Source organism: Tachysurus fulvidraco, chromosome 11 (genome assembly GCF_022655615.1).
Source record: "Tachysurus fulvidraco isolate hzauxx_2018 chromosome 11, HZAU_PFXX_2.0, whole genome shotgun sequence".
Classification (NCBI taxonomy): domain Eukaryota; kingdom Metazoa; phylum Chordata; class Actinopteri; order Siluriformes; family Bagridae; genus Tachysurus; species Tachysurus fulvidraco.
In genome coordinates, this window is record NC_062528.1 from 13,028,575 (window position 1) to 13,049,017 (window position 20,443).

At 38.3% G+C, this 20,443-nt stretch overlaps 1 protein-coding gene across 3 annotated transcripts; it reads left to right on the forward strand.

Moving 5' to 3' along the window:
• The first annotated feature begins 955 nt into the window (after positions 1–955).
• Positions 956–16,740, forward strand: rffl (ring finger and FYVE-like domain containing E3 ubiquitin protein ligase). Of its 3 annotated transcripts, XM_027148197.2 has the most exons (7): positions 958–1,190; positions 2,421–2,490; positions 8,336–8,535; positions 9,429–9,824; positions 11,763–11,831; positions 14,026–14,236; positions 14,371–16,740. In XM_027148197.2, the coding sequence occupies exons 3-7, from the start codon at positions 8,350–8,352 to the stop codon at positions 14,550–14,552; spliced, it is 1,044 nt and encodes a 347-aa protein (XP_027003998.1). In that variant the 5' UTR covers positions 958–1,190; positions 2,421–2,490; positions 8,336–8,349; the 3' UTR covers positions 14,553–16,740. The 3 variants fall into 3 exon arrangements, with proteins under 3 accessions (XP_027003999.1, XP_027003998.1, XP_027004000.1); XM_027148198.2 differs by lacking the exon at positions 2,421–2,490 and having other exon boundaries at positions 956–1,190; XM_027148199.2 differs by lacking the exon at positions 11,763–11,831 and having other exon boundaries at positions 961–1,190.
• The last annotated feature ends 3,703 nt before the right edge of the window (positions 16,741–20,443 follow it).

The following is a 20,443-nucleotide window of genomic DNA, read 5'->3' on the forward strand; positions in this document are numbered from 1 at the left end:
GCTGTATTGTTGCAGAGGTAAAATATGCAGTTTTAATCTTTAATAAAGCAAAATAGTTGGTGGTTCAGTGTCAATATGTCTGTACAAAGTATAGGTGGATGTTGATCATAAATGATGCTGAACTAGCATCCTTAAAGTTATGTTGCCTAATGTCTGTTTCTCAGACCTGATTGATCAGAAGGTAATGATTCATTTTCTCTGCAGCGTTAAAGTACACCAGGGTGCAAGGCAAATCGCAAGGTTATATTAATATGCTTGTTTTAATAAATTTTGAATGTTCTGGGTGATTCAGCATGGAGATGTTTATATAAATTTAATGGGAGGATCCAGTGTTCTCTGTTGCAGTACCGGTAACGTAACTCTGATCATGGGTGAATCTCTCAAGACATCACGAATAAGTTTGCTGTGAAGAGACGAGCTGAAATTTTTGTCTTTTTAACTTTGAGAGAACAAAGAGCAACCTGTTTAGAAGTCACTACACAAAGTTAAATGTAAATACTACATGTTTAGAACTTTTAGCCATTAAGATTCATAAAATATATGGTTTTGATTATAAATAATCAAAATTAGGATGAATTAACATGTCTCTTCAGCTTGAAACCACTAGAGGTCACAATTTTACCATTTTTATAAAATGTACTTTTTCTACTGGTTTTCAAGCCACTAGAATGTGTGGGTTCCTGCTTACTCAAAAGGTCTTCAAACCCAGCAAAGGTGTCTCAAGGTATTAAACTTCCACTTCCTTTTGCTGCTGACACGTGAAATGTTTCTAATTTTCCTAATAGTAAGGAAACTTTAAGGAAAAGTTGTTCCGACAAATAATTCCTGGTAAATACTCTGGCCATGCAAGGGAGTATACACGATTCACGTGTGCTACGTATGTATGCATGCATGTGGACCAAACCACAGCCAATTTAGTACATACCTTCTGCTTACGACGTGCGCGCTCACCATCACGTGACGTTACCAAAACTCGCGCGCACGTACTACAAAACTACCAACAATAGCGAATGAGACGTTGACCTGCTAAGTGGAAGTGGACGAGTTTTTACTATGAACTGTTTTGCTTCAGGTAGCGTGTAAGGGACTGATGAAGAAACGACTGGAAACGTAACTTTTCGGATTCCGTGTTTTCGGTGAAGTAGATAAAGCACTTCTGGACGAGTTTTGAAGCGTGTTACGTTTTGCAGGTATGGAAAGTTTGAGTTTGAAAACTTAGCAAACTTTGCTAACAAGGTGATCCATAAGGACAGATAGTAATCAGACGGGCGGTTACATCTGGTCTCATGTGGGTTTATATGAACTTTATACATGGTAAGATTGGAGAGTTTCTATAAGTTTTGGTCTTTATACTGACAGGATTCAGTGAACGGTGTGGGGTCTTTTTTCTCTCTTCTGTTAATGAACCAAATGAAACGTGTCTGATTTTAACTTCCTTTAAAGCTAATCTCAAAGTTCTGTCATGTAGATCCGTCTCTCCAACTCTATTATACACCTATTGTTATAACTTGAGTTTGTCAGCTGTTACCGCTTTGTCATGCTGTCATTGAGAAACATTCCAGAAAGAAACAGAAACTAAAGGCATAATTTATTGATGCACTTTCCTGTTCATGTGCTCGCATTAGCTGCTGTGTTGATTTGTGACTATGTAAAAGATACGGTTTCTTTGTGGGGGAATGTGTGTGTGTGTGTGTGTCTGTCTGTCTGTGTGTGTCTGTCTGTCTGTGTGTGTGTGTGTGTGTGTGTGTGTGTCTGTCTGTCTGTCTGTCTGTGTGTGTGTGTGTCTGTGTGTGTGTGTGTCTGTCTGTCTGTGTGTCTGTCTGTCTGTCTGTGTGTGTCTGTCTGTCTGTGTGTGTCTGTCTGTCTGTGTGTGTCTGTCTGTCTGTGTGTGTCTGTCTGTCTGTGTGTGTCTGTCTGTCTGTGTGTCTGTCTGTCTGTGTGTGTCTGTCTGTCTGTGTGTGTCTGTCTGTCTGTGTGTGTCTGTCTGTCTGTGTCTGTCTGTCTGTCTGTCTGTGTCTGTCTGTCTGTCTGTGTCTGTCTGTCTGTCTGTGTCTGTCTGTCTGTCTGTGTCTGTCTGTCTGTCTGTCTGTGTCTGTCTGTCTGTGTGTGTCTGTCTGTGTGTGTCTGTCTGTCTGTGTGTGTCTGTCTGTCTGTGTGTGTCTGTCTGTCTGTGTGTGTGTCTGTCTGTCTGTGTGTGTGTCTGTCTGTCTGTGTGTGTGTCTGTCTGTGTGTGTGTCTGTCTGTCTGTGTGTCTGTCTGTGTGTGTGTGTGTGTGTGTCTGTCTGTGGGTGTGTGTCTGTCTGTGTGTCTGTCTATGTGTCTGTCTGTCTGTGTGTGTGTGTCATGGGATTTGTGATTCCTGCATGTTGCAATAAAGTTGCCCCAGAAACTCACATGCTAGTGTTGTTTCCCTTCTGTAGATGTGTTTGATATGAACCACACTTCCCTAAAGTTGACACATTACACAAACACCAGTGGATCATAGTCAAGGTAAGGACAGTTCAGCAACCTTTACCTAAACTACTTATTTCAGTTTATTATGTCTTATGAGTTGAAAGAATACTAAACATATCTTAATTCGAAACATCTGTAGCATATGAGAACTACAGTTGTGACTCCAGGTATGAATAGAAAGTCTATTTACACCCATATTTCAAGCTTGCAATTATTCAGATTTTTCACTCAATAAAACTCTGTCTTACGATGCATGTTATGTATGTAATTCTGTGTATTTTTCCGACACGAGCAATACAGTAATAAATAATTGTAATTTTCTGGCATTCAGGCATGTTCAGACAGAAATGTTTCACATTCTTATTCCCGTTTTTACATTAATAATACTGAATAATTAGTCCTGACCGGGAAAGGACAAATGATACATATTTAAAGATTAATTCACTAATGTGATTGGGGAAAAAAACTGTTTTGTGTAAACATTTATTGGCTGACTCGGCATCTGCTATAAGATTTAAATTAGATGTGAAACAGGTTGTTCTTTTCTCAGTGCAGGTAAATGGTGAAATTATGTTGTGGTTATTATACATACATGTCAGATGCAGCATTTAAATTGACTTTGTTTTATCAGTAGTTCACCAAATAAAACACTCCATAAGCAAAGCTGAGGTGATCTTAATGAACTGATGTCAGAAAGAAGCCATTCCTATTAGTCATGTACTAAACAGGAGGGAAGGGAGGTATAATGAATTCTTTATTATGTGGACAGTCAGATACTTACCTGGTCATGTGATACAACAAAGCACTTATTATGCATCTTTCTCTAGGTATTTTACCTCTATTTTCCCTCCCATTTGGTCACTTACCATTTACTACCCACCATTCATTGTGTCACATGGCCATTTACAGTTATGTCATTAGGCAGATGCCCTTATCCAGAGCAACTTACTTTTTAATGTAACTGAGCAATTGAGGGTTAAGGGCCTTCATCAGGGGCCCAGCAGTAGCAGCTTGGTTCACTTGGGATTTGAGCTCACAACCTTCAAGTTGGTAGCCCAACACTTTAGCCACTAGGCTACCAACCACCCACCCCCCGATTCCATAACCAGGCAAGTATTCCCTATCATACAACAGCCAACAACCATGGATGGTGGTGGTTCTAACATACTTACTCCATCTTTTAGAACTGCTGCTCATGCTGCTTCACAGAACAGTGTAACACTTTCAGAGGAAAGCTCTGTCTGCCCTTTTCTGGGCCGATGATTGGCTAGTGTCTTCTGAATGTTTGCCACATATGGATGTGGAATTGTTTGGTTTCCCATCTCCACCCAAATGCATAAATCTTTTTTTTTGTGCTGTTCCAAATGTTTCCAGGGACTTTAAATAAATTGGTCATTCCATTTATGATCACAATGTTCAGAAATGAGTGATCGTGGATTATCAAATATTGCAAATAAGCAAGTGCCTAAACTTCTATAGTTGGTATTTGGCAATGAACCGAAAATGGAAAGTGCTTGCATGTGCAAGTCGTGTGTAGTTTCACCAGTTGCACAATTGTGGCTTAGCTATGTAGGTCAACCGATCTGACAAGGAAATTACAATGATAAACCTTTATATCAACGTTGTCAGTTGACTGTTTAAGGCCAACCTTGCATAACAATGGCTAGGATTCGTTTGGAATTGATCATGACTATGCCTTACTCCCTTTGAATGTGAAAGGATCAGAAGTAACAGAGTTTTGGGGGGGAAAATCTTGAGAATCATTTTATAAAACCTTTGTGACGATTAGAATAGTTAAGAAATATGATGTTTGCCTGCACAGAGCCCCGACCTCAACCCCACTGACCACGTTTGGGTTGAACAGAAATGCTGACTCTGCACCAGGCCTCTTTGCCTGATATCAGTGCCTGACCTCATTAATGTTCTTGTGGTTTTATGAGCACTGATCCCCTCAGCCATGTGGCAAAATTTAATTGCATGTGGGGCTTATTATGACCGTAAAGGGTGTGGAATGTATTAGCTTAGTGGTTAAGGTGTTAGACCGCCGATTGGAAGGTTGTGAGGCTAAAATAAAGTTAAAAGAACTGAATCTGTTCTGTATTTTAACAGACACAAGCTGCATATTGTTCTGCAGTGTGAGAAAGTAGTCAGTAGTGCACCATATCCTGTTCCTTTACACGTTGTCTTGCCAAAGCTATGTTATTGTTCTCTTGGGCCTGTGCTGTGGGGCTGTAAATAAGCACTGACAGTGGCACGTCATTTGGAGAGCAGGGACAGAGGGAGTGCCCCATTGCCTTGTTAAACTTTGCATGATCTGCTGTGCTTCCTGACAAAGGCTGATATGAAAAAGAGAGCTGCATCTCATCTGCACATTCCATCAGGATGATCTTTAGTTCTAGTAAGCATTAAGATTGCAACTGAGTCTTTTGATTAATCACTATTACAATGTAGTGATAATAGATGACACATGATGTATGGACAGCTCAATCTGCCTCTTATAAAATATTTTACACTGCAATGTCAGATGCAATAATTAGAACGATGGTGAAATCTAAATATATTAGTGGTTATGCTCATCAAATTCATGGTGTCAAAATCCCTATTCACCTTTATATAGAATAGGGGTGTAATATACACATGAAAAAATGTGTAATAAGTACATACTGAAACATAAAACAGTGTAATAAGTAACAGTTAGCATGGCTTCATGCTTTTAAGTTGAATGTTTTTTAAAAAGGCTTTTTTTTTTAAAAAATATTGTGGTGTTCCGCTACATGAGATTTAATGTGATCATTTATGAAACTGTAAGCAGGCTTGATTTGCTGGATTAAATTTATGGGAAATTTTCTCCCAAAATGATATCTAACAGCAAATCAGGTTGCGTCCTGCTGAAACAGAGACGCTTCTTAAACGAATAGTACAGCTGCATCATCTCACAGTATTCCCGAGCTAGCTGGCTGATAGCTGATTCCCAAACAAAGCCAACTAGATAAGGTTTCCAAACAAACTGGCTGGAAAACTTAAGTGTGATACAACGGCCTATTGAAAAAAAGTCATCAGGCTTAAATGTGATGAGTTCATGCACAGTAACTATCTGTTTAACTGTCTCTGTAATAATGTATAGTTTTTATATAGTTCCAGCTCTAATACAAGGTTGAATTTCTTGCACAATATTAAAGTTGTATAATGCTTTTTTAAGAAGGTTATCCCAACCTTTGTCTTCATTGCTGTTGCTGTTGTCTTCATGAAGACACTATTACCCCAGGGCAAAGTGACTGTGTAGCCATGGGAGCAGTTGTGTCTCTGTGTTTGACTTGGGTTACCACTGTAGACTATTAATAGAGGACAGTAGAGTGCAGGTAGTCCTGCTGTGCCTTTGCTTCCTTGATATTGGATACCATCGTTTGTTCCAGCATTCTCTTTCATGGGTTTGCTTTACACGTGTACTGCTGCTACATGGCCTTTTTTCACAAGCATGAAAAACTTTAATGGTATTTCAAAGTCATTAAAGTTTATAAATTATTACTTTGTAATATAATATAATATATATTCACAAATTGCTGGCTTCATATATCACCAACATCATGAAGAAATGTGATCTTAAAGATTCTTTGAATCACTGACTAAAATTTGGTTCTGCTTCATCATGACTAAGTAGAAATGTCAGTTTGTCATCCACTCGGATATCAAGCTGTTTATATGAGGTTACTTCAGGAGCCTTTAGTAATTACAAACGTGTTTTTTATTATTATTATTACTGTCATTTAAATTTACTGAGCTTTACAGTATAACAAGTATTTCATGGAAAACCGAACCAACAATAACAAACACAAATACCAAATAACAGAATTACACACATCACAGAAAGGTATGCCTAATAATAAATTATACTAAAAATACAAAGATGAGGTTCTAAATAGTTTGGAATTCAGAATTGAGTTGTTTTTATATGCATTACATAAGACGTTCTAGTGGAATTAATTAAAAATACCCCCATGATACCCTTCAGCAAAATCCAATTCAGCAAATATATTTTTCAGGTGTAAATATTATATCGTTTTCTATTAGCAGATGTTTTACCGGTTCGATCATGGAGCTTTTCAAATTGCACCAGAGACCAATGTCTCTGCAGTCTATTACATGACCACAACCACTCTGTTTTTGATAAAATACAACTTTCTTTATACACAGGTGCCTGGAAAGAGTTATCGATTTCTGAAAATGTGGAAAAGCTTGAGATAGCACACATAGCACACAAATTATTAACATGCAGGTCCATGTTGGATTTTGACAGCATTCCTAAATATTGTAAGACATAGTTTTGCATCTGATTCTCAAAGCCTAATGCTTGATATGCACATCCCTGCAACAACCACCACTCAATTCTGGTTTAAAGTTTTAAACCAATAAAACCATTAAACTAATGCCTTATCGGCACAACACAATTTTCAAATTCGAAGAAATGCTTGCTGCTCACATTACACCACTTATCACTTGTGAGCTGTTTCACGGGCGTAGCAGTGTGCACACTATGCAGGCAGTTGCGACCAGGCTCACAAACAACATGATCTTTCACCTGGAGAGAAAGATCCCAGCTGGCTTCATCCCCAGGTCTCACTTTCTCACAAAAATAAACACAAAAAAGTAAACCATTTGGGTATGACTTTCCAAATAATTTCTTGCCCCAAGACAGATTCTCTCTATCATAGATCATGGGAGAAGATCAGAAAATACTATGGGAATACGACCTAATAATTTAAAAGCAAAATAAATAAATGTATATATTTATAAGCCATGCTATGACTGTGTGTTAAAGGCTCTTAAATCCAGCATTACTACAGTTAACATACCTCTCATAGTCACGCAATGAATTATATAAGAAACAGTGTACAAATGAAGGGATGTGACTTGAAATGATGACTCATTCGTCTTCATGAACACACGAGGAGTAGCTTTTAAATCATTACCTTTAAGTCATTATTAGGGTTAGATAGTGCAGAGAAGTGTTTCTGTGGGAAATCACGTATACCTCATTTTTTTGAGTATTATAAAGTTTTGAGATTAGGTGTCAGAAACGGATCCCACATTAAAGCAGGTTTTGATCTTTAGATTTAGGTCATACGTGCGTTATTTACTGCAGAACTTTTTAATATATGTTTATGAAAACAGCCAGGCTTCTGGCTTATTTTCTGTGTTTCATAATACGTGTCATCCTAGTAGGAGCTGTGTGGTGAGGCTCTAATATCTCAGCCTGCACACATGCTGAATAAATGATAGCCAGGCATCCTACTTCAGCAAACAAGCACCAGTCCACCTGCTGGTATTCTGAGCCAGTAAACTCACTCTTCAGTGCTTAGATCCTAGGGTGCGTGATAACCAGAGTGCAGTTTAGTCTCTAAAAAAGCAATTTGCACTTCAAGCGTTTTTTTTTTTTTTCCGAGACTTCTCGTACTTTATTTTAACCCACAAGCATAATCCATGTCCAGACACTGAGACATATAGGCCAACATCTACAGTAGATGATATGACAATGCTCTATGAACAAAATATCAAACTGAGCAGCAGGATGCAAATGCAACTTGTGGTTTCATAATGCAAGCATGTGTCTATATATATCATACTGATAAAGTACTCTAAAGTACTTTTCTTACAGACTTATGAGATTTAATGTTCTAATGCAACACAAAATGTTACACAAATCAAGTTAGTGTAAGTTATATTCTACAAGTAACCTACATGCCTAGTGTTTTGTTTTGTCTTTTGTACTGTTAATGGCCAATTTTGACTCATTGTAATATTGGAATGAGCGAGCATATTGGACAGAAATGATGTCAAATTTATTTTTTAATAAAGTTGTATTGTTTTACTTCTCTTTCCTCAGTACGTGTGAGGAGTATGTGGGCCAGTTGTTGTAACTGGCTCTGTCTGGACTCGCCCACTGTGGAGGAAAGCAGCAACCACAGATCTAGCTCACGCCATCAGGCGTATACTAACTCAGGCTATAGCAGCTATCCATCTCCCACAGCTCCAGATCACATGTGTAAGGCATGTGGAGGCCGTTTTGATGCTCTTGAAAGAAAGGTAATGAGTATTAGTGGCGGGTATCTTCTAAAAGCGGCTTCCCAGGCTTGTTTATCAGTTCAGCTTAATAAAAAGATTTGCTTGAGCAGCCTGAAATCATTATTGGTGACATGTTATGGCTATTTTAAATAATTTCCACCACGGTAGCCGTTCTAATAGTCTTTCCAATTGGATAAAACACCCATTTCAAACAGTTGAAAGGTTTAGTAATTAGTGGTTATGTTGATGCACTGAGATCATGACAATACTGCACTGCTTGAAGAACAAGAGGTTGAAGAACACGTAGCTGAGCTAAGTAGGTGTTTCAGATTCAAAACGTACTCTTTAAATTAAGATGAAATATACGGCAGTGTTGGAGTCAGCCTTAGAATAGTATATTTTTTTTTATTCATTGTAAAGAAATCATAATCTGTACTTTTTTTGAGCATGGCCTTTCCAAGTACTTTTTTCTGGGATTTCCCTGAGAATGTTGCAGTAAAGATCAGCAACTTATAAACTGATGAAAAACAGGATTTATTTACGAAATCAAGAGCACAGGAAATGGCCAGAGAATTGCACTGTGACTAAGCTATTTCTGACATGCAGCCACATTTTATTTAGTACAGATCAAATAATGTTTGGAAGAAGTAAAATAGCTGGAAAGCTGAACTGCTGGAATGCTGAACATTTGTGATCAATGTGTGAGATAATGCTAAAGAGGATTTTCAGAGCTAGGGTGTGTGTGCATGTTTGCTTGGATTGTGATCTGTTATTGATTAACTCGCAGCTGAGTGGAGACACTGAACACTTTTTACCAAATTAGTCATAAAAGATACATATTTTTCATGTGCGCATCCTGTCCATCCCAAATCTAATCTGAACGTCACTCTCTTTGTTTCCTTCACTCATTACAGCATGTATGTGTAGATTGCAAAAAGAATTACTGCAGTCGCTGCTCGGCTCAGTTAGAGCTTCGTCCGCGGCTGTGCCACACGTGTCAGCGTTTCCATGGTACCATGTTTGAGCGGGCAGAGCTGATGAAGCTAAAAGTAAAGGATTTAAGGGACTATCTTCATTTGCATGAAGTCCCTACGCAGATGTGCAGGGAAAAAGAGGAGCTTGTGGAGCTGGTTCTTGGTCAACAGACCCCTACCTCTGCTTCATCCACACCAAGCGAGACAGTCACACACACACCTCTGTCTGAGCAGGAAATGATCTCTGAACCAACCACAATTACCGAGCAACCCTCTACAGGAAGTGGTGTTTTGAGCGACCTGACTTCCCAGTCACAGACTGAAGGAGATGGGCAGGTAAGGAGAAGTAGAAGCCCTCAGTGCTAATGCCAGTGTAGTTTTAATAAGCTTTTACAATGTTTACAGTCGCAATACTTTTTGTTGTATATGTATATGAAGATAGACATTTATTATTTTAGAAATAAAATACAAGGTGAAAAATACAATAGGCAGGTGCTGTAAGAAAATCGGCCAATAACAGCACATCTCAAGGGGTTTTCTACCTCTTGTACGGCAAGAGGTGTTTGCTAACACTGACATTTTTTTATTTTTTTATCTTTTTTATTCAAAGGAAATTGCTTGCTTGGTTATATTTAATGTTGTACAACATCTGAAAAAGCAAGTTATTTGCATTATTACTTGCTTTTACAACATCAATAACAGTTGCTACCTCACCACGCTCTCTGTTTTTTTCTCTCTTGAAGTCAACGAGACAAAACAGAAGCAGTTTATGGTGTTACAGAAATTAATAGCATAATCCACGATGGAAGAGGTTTCCATGATGCACCGAACGGTTACAAAGTGCTGACGTCCTTCATAAACGTTAAATAAACCTTGTCTTACAGAGAGCTGCAACGTAGCAACAGTTTTAGTGTGTTTATAAATCTGTTTATGTGGAGCACATTACAAATTGTTAGTACAGAAACTATAATATTTAAACAAGCGCATTAATATAAACCTGTGATTGAATGATTACCTGTCACTATTGTAAGAGCTGTATAGAAACCTCCAGATTGCAGTGCTGTGGTATTTATTTATTTATTGTTGTTTGTTTTATTTTTAATCATGTCCCTCTTTTCTTCCATCAAACTTAAACAGTTCCTGATTCAGAGTGATATGTATGGTTTGTTTCAGTGTCTCCTTCAAAAGAAACAAAGTTTAGATTGTGTTATTATACTTGTTTTTATATCTGCACTGGACCTTGACTCATTGATTCATTTGGAAACATTTGGTAGCAGTGCTACAGCTAGCGTTTAGTAACCGAAGGAAACACGGCTAAACTCTGGATACCTTTCTGTCAACTAAACGATTCTGGAAAAGAGAAAGAAAACAGTTTTGGATGGAAAGCAAATGTTAAAATGATGTGTCTCAGAGCTATTCAATAGTGACCATGGTATGAGAACATTGTATAATATGTGAAGTTGTGTAATTGTTGAGGGTTGTGTTCATGTTTAAACTGCATATTAACTTCCATCACACAAGACTGTCACCTGAGTTGGTGGCTATTTCGCTGACAAAAAAAGTCCTATCCAACTTTTGTTTGCTTTTCCTTACTGAAAAAAATTCTTTTTATGGAATATTTCAAATTTTCCTGTCATGTTTATGCTTTTGTTAAAAATGTCCCATATTGTCTTCTTTACCTGGATGTGTTGTTCCTAAGGCCACAGTTTACATGGAATGGGACAGAAAATAACAAAAAGCATTGATTGAACAGCAGTTCAGAAAATGAACAGACTGGTTCGAGCTGCCAGAAAGGATATAATGTCTCTTAATAAGCATCTCAGCATAAACAAAACATCAAACCTTGAGATGGATGGACTACAACAGCAGAAGAGAGACCACCTTGTGTTACTGTTCTATTAGGGGTACAGACTCGATCAAACCCGACAGTTGAAGAGTAAAAAAATAAATAACCACCAGGTCTTTTTCCAGTCCAGCTTGGGTAAGTCTGTGCCCAGGATAGCCTCAGATTCTTGTTCTTGGCTGACAAGACTGGGCCCTGATGTGGTTTTCTGCTGTTGTGGTCTAACCGCAATATTTTTGATGTGTTGTACATGTGTTCGTAATAAAGTGGATAGTCGGCGTATGCAGAAATGTAAGCACTTTTTATGTTAAAGTTGATGTAGGCAACATTGTAAATTAGTCCTTAAGCTATTTAAGGCTGAAAGAAAATGGTGTTGTAGTTTCCATAGCAGTTTCCTGTGGCTGATGAAGCGTGTGATTTGTGACCTTTAGATTGAGTCAGTGGCAGAGGAGCCAGTTGATGTTGAGGAGACAGAGCTTCAGAGGGCACAGGAATGCCAGGTAGATTAATGTCGGTCTTTTATGTTCCTGTTGCTGCTACATAGCTAGGAGTGTGAAACGAAGAAGAGGACAAGAAAATGAGCAGCGACACAGAAAAAAACAGTTTGAACTCTAATTTATCTTTGAATTGTTGGTTCTTCATGTCTGCTTAAAGATGTGAATTTAAACCAACTTGAAGGACAAAATTCAGATTTTTATAATGTCCTCTCCTTCATTTAGTTCCTAGCTAGCAGACATGGGCCATGCTCTGCCTTTTTTTTTTTTTTTTTTTTTTTATTCACATATTTTTCTAACCAACATTTAAGATGAAATTATTAGACTTTTCTTTCTAAACATTTTAATTAATAGTGATTATTAGAAGGATTAAAAAGGAGAATATCCTGGTTTATGTGACTGTTAACAGTTTAGCTAGGAAATGATGTTATATGTTGATTACAAAGCCCCCAATAATTATAATTCATCCTATTTTTGTCAATCGGGATACTGCATAAAAAGTAAACATGAGTGACTTTGTGTCAGAATTGTGTATTTAAGAGATTGCTTAAAGCTATATGTTTTATTTCTATAGAAGCTCAAAGGTTTCCAGTATAGAATTATTTAAATATTCGATATAAAGATAAACTACAAAAATGATTTAGTATTCAATCAGGACTATGAAATGATGGTGACTGTGTAATACACACCTACACAGTTATATCTTAAAATGACTCTCTAAAATCGAGAATAGAACTCGGATAGATATTTTACTTGAAAATAGAAAAAGTCAGAACTTCTTAACTGATATTCATGACCAAAGTCGGAAGCTGATCTTTACAGTGAACATGAGACGACGTGTCGCAAAATTAATTCCAACAAGAGAAATATCCTAAATGATGTAATTGTGTCACTCACCTAAAAACTCTTATCTTTTAAGCCTCATAGCGTTTGTTCAATGGAAACATTCAGCATTTCCTCTATTGTCCTTCCCGTATATTTTTCACATGATCAGGCTGAAAGAGGCTATGATCTTAGTGCTTTTTGGGGAATATCCTTCTTTGCTTGAGAAGCGTACTCGAACATGAGCATCTGTTTGCATATAGAGCATAGAGTATCTAGCGTGTAAGCTCGGTGTGATTACTGTGGTGAACTTATTGTCGACAGACATGATTTAGTTATTGCAGTCAGTAATTCAACTATTTCACTTTGAGAATAAATTAATTTCTAGTAAACTCAAGAGGATGTAATCAGAGATCCAGTAAATATCCCTAGGTCATTGTTAGGACACAAAGATCAGTCGTGCAGTTTATCCATAACATGCTTGAATCCGGTCCTGCTGTTTATTAAGTAAAGTACTTCAGTTGTGTTCTGGTATGCATGATGGCACATGGCTGGACTTTCTGGCTTTTCTTCTTCTGCTTTCAGTGTCTTTTGCGTTGAATTGATTTGAGTGTTTGCACCGAGGCTGCATGGGTGTGTGGACTTTCTCATCTGTCAGCAGTCCCCGCATAACTGATCAAACAGTGACAAGTCATGAATATAACCACAGTGATTGTGCTTGCCATTACAGAGAAATGTTGAAGTTTCTCTTAGTTTTTTGTTTTTTTTTTGCTAGAAAACTCCCCTCTGCACAAGACCTGGTGGTGATTTGCAAAATATAATTTGTGTTAACCTCCCTATGGCATAAAGCAGAGAGATGTTGTCTGCCACCTTCATCTTTAACACATTGTAGGCAAACAGACTTGCTCAGACTTGAAAATGTTCTCTGTGCCAAATCGAAATTGAACCCAAGTCTTATGAATACACAGCGATAGTCAGTTCAGAGTAGAGAGAAACGTATAAAACTGTCATCTCTGATGCTAGAATTTAGCAGTAAAAACAAATCTATGCTGATGAGTTTTTATTAGTAATCTTATTCTGTTTTCCAGGTACAAACCAAATCTTTATATTATTTACACTATGGCTTTAAAAGACTGCTTTGCACTGAATACTATTGTATTCAGCAGTCCCAGAATAGTGCCTTAATAAATTCCCATGCAAAAAGGAGAACGTAAGCAGTAACGTGTCATGTAGGAGAGACGGGCAGGAGACTTATGTCTATAATCTTGTGTGGCTCTTTGCAAAAAATGTTTTTGTTTAAGTTCCATTTAAGTTTGTCACCATAAATAAACCGCTCTATTCTCAGTTTCATGCATTTCCTGCTTTGTTTCTATCTTAGTCAACAGACTCAGATGAGGCATTACCCTCAGGTAGGCGGGCATCTCTTTCAGACATCTCATCAGTAGAGGATATCGAGGCTTTGAGCGTGCGTCAGTTAAAAGAAATCTTGGCCAGGAACTTCGTCAACTACAAGGGCTGTTGTGAAAAATGGGAACTGATGGAGCGAGTCACACGCCTCTATCATGACCAGAAGGATCTGCAGAACCTAGGTGAGACATTCCAGCACATTCAGGTACACATTCCAGCTTGGCTAGGTAGGATATTTAGAGCATCAGCTGTTAAGCATGTCTTTTATAGTGTGTTTCCTAGGCTCTGTTTTTCATTGTCTCCCATTTATATGCAGATACGTCAGCAGCAGCCACCCTGGAAGAAAACATGTGTAAGATCTGCATGGACTCTCCAATTGACTGTGTGCTTCTGGAATGTGGACACATGGTTACGTGCACAAAGTGTGGCAAGCGCATGAGCGAATGCCCCATCTGCAGACAGTATGTGGTCCGGGCCGTGCACGTTTTCCGATCCTGAACCAGCGCATCTTTGTTTGGGGGAATTAGAAACCTTTCTCATCTATTTTTTTTTATTATTATTTTTTTATAAACACTTTGGCCTGCTGCATTATTTGACCTTCCAGCAGCTGTTGAACTGTGAATAACGGAAAGCCGATACACTAGCAATAATTTTTCTTGTCTTTGTTTATCTTTCAAGAAAGGTTTGTGGTTATTAAATTCTACAGTGCGTAGCTTGAAACTACTTTGCAAATGTTATAATGCTGGTACATTACATGGAATTCTTAGATTCAGGATGTATTGTTACAAATAATTGAATCGTTATCTAAACCATGTTCCAGTTTAAACCAAAATGACCAAAATCTATCCACACAAAAACACTGGCTATGTGGAATGTGAGGCCAGAAGGATTATAAGCTCTTCAAACTAAAACTTAATCACATTATCCAGTAGCAAGGCTTAATTGTACAATATCAGTATTGCAGGTCGGTCCAACACTAACACTCCCACATCCAATGATGACATCTGTAGGCTGCGCAAAGCCGATTCTGAGTGCACTTGATTGACATGCATGATGGAACACATTGACAGTTTGACGGGCCTGAAAAATCACCAAATCCCAAAGAGCAGGTGACACCTAAACAAGTCCCACAAACTCTAGGTGATTTGGAGCATCCAGTCAGAGAAAGAGTGAAAACCTGACAGGAAATAACTCAGGATATCTTATTCTCACTGAACTGATGTTATTAAAGCTAGGGAAGACATAGCCTAATATCAAGAAGGAAATAATGTATACAACTAGTTTTTACTTATTTTCATTTAGTTTGCTGCATTTTTCTGGCTCTCTTTCTGCTATTGCAGTGAAGATTCTCAGAATTCATCTTCACAGGTCCAGATTTAGGTTTAGATTCATGATTTTGTGAAAACAGAATGTTGATGAAATTCAATGGGATAATTCATTTATATCGGATGCATTCCAAGCTGACCCTGGGTCTAAAGACCTTCGGTTTCAAAAGAAGATTTTGAGAACATTTCTGTTGCTTTATAAAAATATAAGCAAAGCCATTTAATATTTCATCAGCTTAGTCTTTTTGTATCAATGCAAAATATAAATATATATAATACAATGTCACTTTGAGCATAAGTTTAATAGCTAAGACTGTCTTCAGATGAATGAGCTATACCCCCATATTAAGAAAATGCATTAGCAAACAAGTAATGCCTTAATGTTCTTTCTGCCCGAGGCCTACTGTCTAAACCTGTAAAGTAAGCAACTGATTTGTGCTGCTATTCTCACTGTGTTAACACAGAACATCATTGTCTCACTGGTACTTGATACTGGTACTTGATAATTGGTACTCACAGTAGACTCGAATGATGTGTGGCATTGCAGTGCATTGCAGTGTGGCATCTTACCAGGCTTTCGCTGGAAACCATTGTTCATTTGCAGCCTCTCAGCAATAGAAACCGGTTGCAGGAAGTAGGTGAAATATTAGCAGCATTTCAGCCCTATGCACTGATGCAAGTCTCGATACTGTGCCAAAATAAGATTACTGTCTCTGTCTATGGCACTCTACAGTTCTAAATGATTGCTAATACATCTCAATGCCTTTAGATTACCCAGATTAGTGGAAACTGATCATGAAAGTCATTTATGCTGAAGTACTTTTGGGACAGAGCACCGAAACAGAAATGTGCCTTTACATGTTGCAGAGCTTAGCAAACTATGCAGAGCAGAGATGTGATTTTTATAGAAACCTTTAAAAGACAGCACCTTAAATCATGACAGATATTGTCATTACTTTTTACTAAAAAATTAAAATTACTTTTAACATCTGGTGCTGGTACAATCCAGGGACCTGCACATTTCTCCGTTGCTGTAGAATAACCAGTGCTGATTGTTACTGTTTGAATAAAAATAATTGTAACTTAATGCCTTCTTTCTTTCTTTATGTCAGGGTAAGTTGTTCAGAATGAACCTGGGAGTTTATAGAGAGTTTGTTTCTCTATAATGTTTCTGTTTGTAAATTCATGATTATTTTCAGATATGGGATCCTGTTCCTTAATTCAGATACAATGTCAATTTCTGTCGACAAAACTCTCTTTGGAGAGAAGTTCGCTTAAAACTACATATTAGAGTAACTAATTCAATTCCCTTGTATGTTTTTCTTTTTGTAAAGTTTTTTTTTATTAAAATACTTCCTGCATTTCGTTGTCATGTTTTTAATTATAAAGAAGCTGTGGTATGTGTAACAGTAAGACAGGTTTATCAAGTTCATCAGTAACTAAGTACTGGTACAATGTGTATATGCACAAATCACATACACTTCTATTCTGTAAATGTCTAGTCTCAAGTCTAAATAATCCAAAACATTAGGCTCTTTTGTAAAGATGGGTAAAAAAATGTTCAGAACATTCACAGAACACAACACTGCTGTGATCAGGGGCCTGTTTACACATTACAGGATTAGTATTGTAAGGACTGATAAGGGGTTCACCACTGATAAGTAGTTTATTGTCCAGCCTTAATTAAATTATGAAAGAACTGTATTGTCATGTGTATCAGGTATATAATGCGGATAGGAAAGAGCAAACTATGGGTGGAGTTTGTTTATTATGTTACAGGTTATTGTTAACAGCTTTACATGTAATAGATGGCGGTGATTTAACTCTCTACGTATACGAGCAGATGAAAGCAAATATGCATACACGCCTAGAAAATGATCCCTGTGTTGATGACATACAATTAGAAGATTAGAAGTTTAAATTAGAACCCACGTCATGTCAGCGTAATCTAACATTAAATATAATCGACAACAAAAAATGACACATTGACATTATAAAAATGGAGCTGGTTTGAATTTGACTTGCGGAATTGGTTTTGATATTTAAAGATTTAAAGTGATGTATGTGCTAAATGTTACAGAAATAAAAGACTCATCAAATTATATATGGACCAGAATGCTAGGAGTATAAAAGATACTGATGATCTGGTGTTGGGGAGTGAACGAGGTGGAGAGGAATACACGCAAAATATTTGTGCGTGTTTGAATACTAATAATGTGGTTAACTGGAAATGTAAATCTTCACAACCAACTGGAAATAGTCACCCAGCATAGTGATGTTTTACACCATTGCATCAGCGGTGACATCTGGTGGATGATTCAATTCAATTCATTTTATTTGTATAGCGTTCCCATTATCTCAAAGCAGCTTTACAGAAGTATGGAAACAGAAGAAAGAGAAAAAAAGAAATAAATATAGAATAATGACAATTTCCCTATCCTTAATGAGCAAGCCGGATGCGACAGCGGCAAGGAAAAACTCCCTGAGAGGATTTGAGGAAGAAACCTTGAGAGGAAGCAGGCTCAGAAGGGAAGCTCATCTACATTTGGATGATACTCTAACAGTTAATAATAGTGCAACCGAGAGCTACTGAGGAACTAATGGGTCATCGTAAACTCTGAGCTCAGCACAGACCTGATTGCTGATAAAGACCTGACCATGGCTGACCATGCAGATCAATCCCTGGCAAGGTGAAAAACTAAATGGTCTCTAAATGGTCAGTCACGAGATCACGTGTGTGACCTCCATTATGAGTGAATCCTATTACATTCTGATTCACCCCTACTGAATCTAAGATGGAAACAACTGCTGTTCTCTGAGGATCTTCTAACTTAACAAAATTAATATTAAAGTCTCCAACAATTACTGTTGCTTTGTCTAAAGAAAAAACTAGGCTTGAAATGAAATCTGCAAATTCATGGAGGAAATCAGAATATGGTCCTGGAGGTCTGTGACACCTCCTCCCCTGCCTGTTAGGCGTGGCTGATGTATATAAATATAACCGGGGGATATGCTTTGTTTAATGCGACAAATTTGTTCGGTTTAACCCATGTTTCTGTTAAACACAGAACACTAAACTTCTGATGAGTAATCATTTCATTAGCCATAAGAGCTTTAGGTGCAAGAGATCTTATATTTAACAGTCCTAGCTTCAGATCAAATGTGCTGGCTGTGCATTCACTATGATCTCATTTTATGCTAATAAGGTTTCTAAAACAAATTATCTGAGTATTTGTGTTTTTTTGTTTAGATCCGGAAACAGACACAGTCTCAATACTGTGAACCCTGGGTGACAACTCAATGCAGCTAGCAGATGGTTGGATTAGCCTGTTTGTCTGCTCCCTGGCCCTGGTTCTGGATTGTCACTGATTAACTAGGCCTTGTCTTAAACTATGTGCGATGCTGCAAGAAATGAGAGCAGCACCTTTCCGTGTGGGATGGACACCGTCCCGTCCTAACAGGTCCTAACTTGCCCTCAAAAGTGCTCCAATTATCTATGAAGCTCACATTGTTTTTAGAGCACTACTTGGACATCCAGCAGTTCAGCGACCATAACCTGCTGAAAGCTACATCGCCACCCCACATTGGGATGTGGCAGAGCATACTACAGCATCGGACATCACCTTCACTAATTTACACACCTCTACAATATTACTCTTAGTAATCTCTGACTGACAAAGGTGTATATCGTTAGCTCCTACATGGAAAACTGCCTTTGAGGACCTTTGCCTTTGCTTTCCTAAGACCCTAAAGATTACCTGCCAGATTGGTGCCCTGGCTCCCGGAATACACCTAGTGCTGCTGGAGCCCCTATAGGCTGAGTTAATTTCACATGCCTTAAGATGGAGTCTCCTATAACCAAGGTCTTTCACGTTTCTCAGAAGGGGCTTCACTGAGGAGACCAAACCTGTTAGACATGTGAAGTGGAGAGTAGTGGTGCTCCCATGGGCAACCCTTGGCGTTAGCTTTGGCTTTGCGACTTTGCCACCGAGTTGTCACCCATTCGCCCTGCTGTGAGGGCTCTAATGCCGGAGTTGGACGGTTGCTAATGGCACCTAAGCCATCCAGATTTTCCCCTATAGAAACTACACTATTATCGCTATCCCTCTCTAGTGTCTGGATGTGCACCTCTAAAGCTGAGATCTTTTCCATCAGAGAGCTAACTAACATACACTTATCACAAGTAAAATTAATGCTAATGAAGGAGGAAGAATTACCAAACATGCTGCAGCTCACACACTGGACAAGATGAAAGTTCACCATACTAAATGATTAGGTACCTTTGACATGGATCAGATCGGAATATTAAGAAGATCCGAAAGCTTCAACTATTTGTGCTCCAAATATATCTAGTCTGCATGTCAATCTAGATAATAGTCTCACCTATGTACACTTACTGAACACTTTATTAGAAACACTATACTATGGGTAGTTGCACTCAAGGCAGCCTCATGTTTTTGTGGAATGGATTTTACAAGAGGTTAAAAACCTTCCTTTGAGATTTTGGTCCATGCTGACATACTGCTAACTAATAACAAATACTACTATTATGTGTACATATGTTTACATGAATCATTTTCTATGCACAATGGTCCGGACATACTGTATAAAGGTTGGCATTATTTTCTATATGTCTTGTAGCATATTGCATAATGTATTGTCTGTCTGTCATTTTTGTCTTGCTCTGTTTGCTTCCTTAGCTCTGTGCTGTTTTATGTATCTCCATGGTCCCTAAGCTACTTGACTTGCTACTTGTCCTGATTCAATCTCAGGTTCAATCTCTGCAGAGTTTGCATGTTCTCCCCGTGCCTCGGGGGTTTCCTCCCCCGGTCCAAGGACATGCATGGTAGGTTGATTGGCATCTCTGGAAAATTGTCCGTAGTGTGTGTGTGTGTGTGTGAATGAGAGTGTGTGTGTGCCCTGCGATGGGTTGGCACTCCGTCCAGGGTGTATCCTGCCTTGATGCCCGATGACGCCTGAGATAGGCACAGGCTCCCCGTGACCCGAGGTAGTCGGATAAGCGGTAGAAAATGAGAGTGAGAGAGACTTCCATGATGTGAACAT

Bases quoted from the DNA above. Each gene is read 5' to 3' on its own strand.
- rffl (XM_027148198.2), top strand. From the start codon at position 8,350: ATGTGGGCCAGTTGTTGTAACTGGCTCTGTCTGGACTCGCCCACTGTG. The intron at 8,536-9,428 runs GTAATGAGTATT...CACTCATTACAG, and splicing joins TTGATGCTCTTGAAAGAAAG to CATGTATGTGTAGATTGCAA. The intron at 11,832-14,025 runs GTAGATTAATGT...TTTCTATCTTAG, and splicing joins AGAGGGCACAGGAATGCCAG to TCAACAGACTCAGATGAGGC.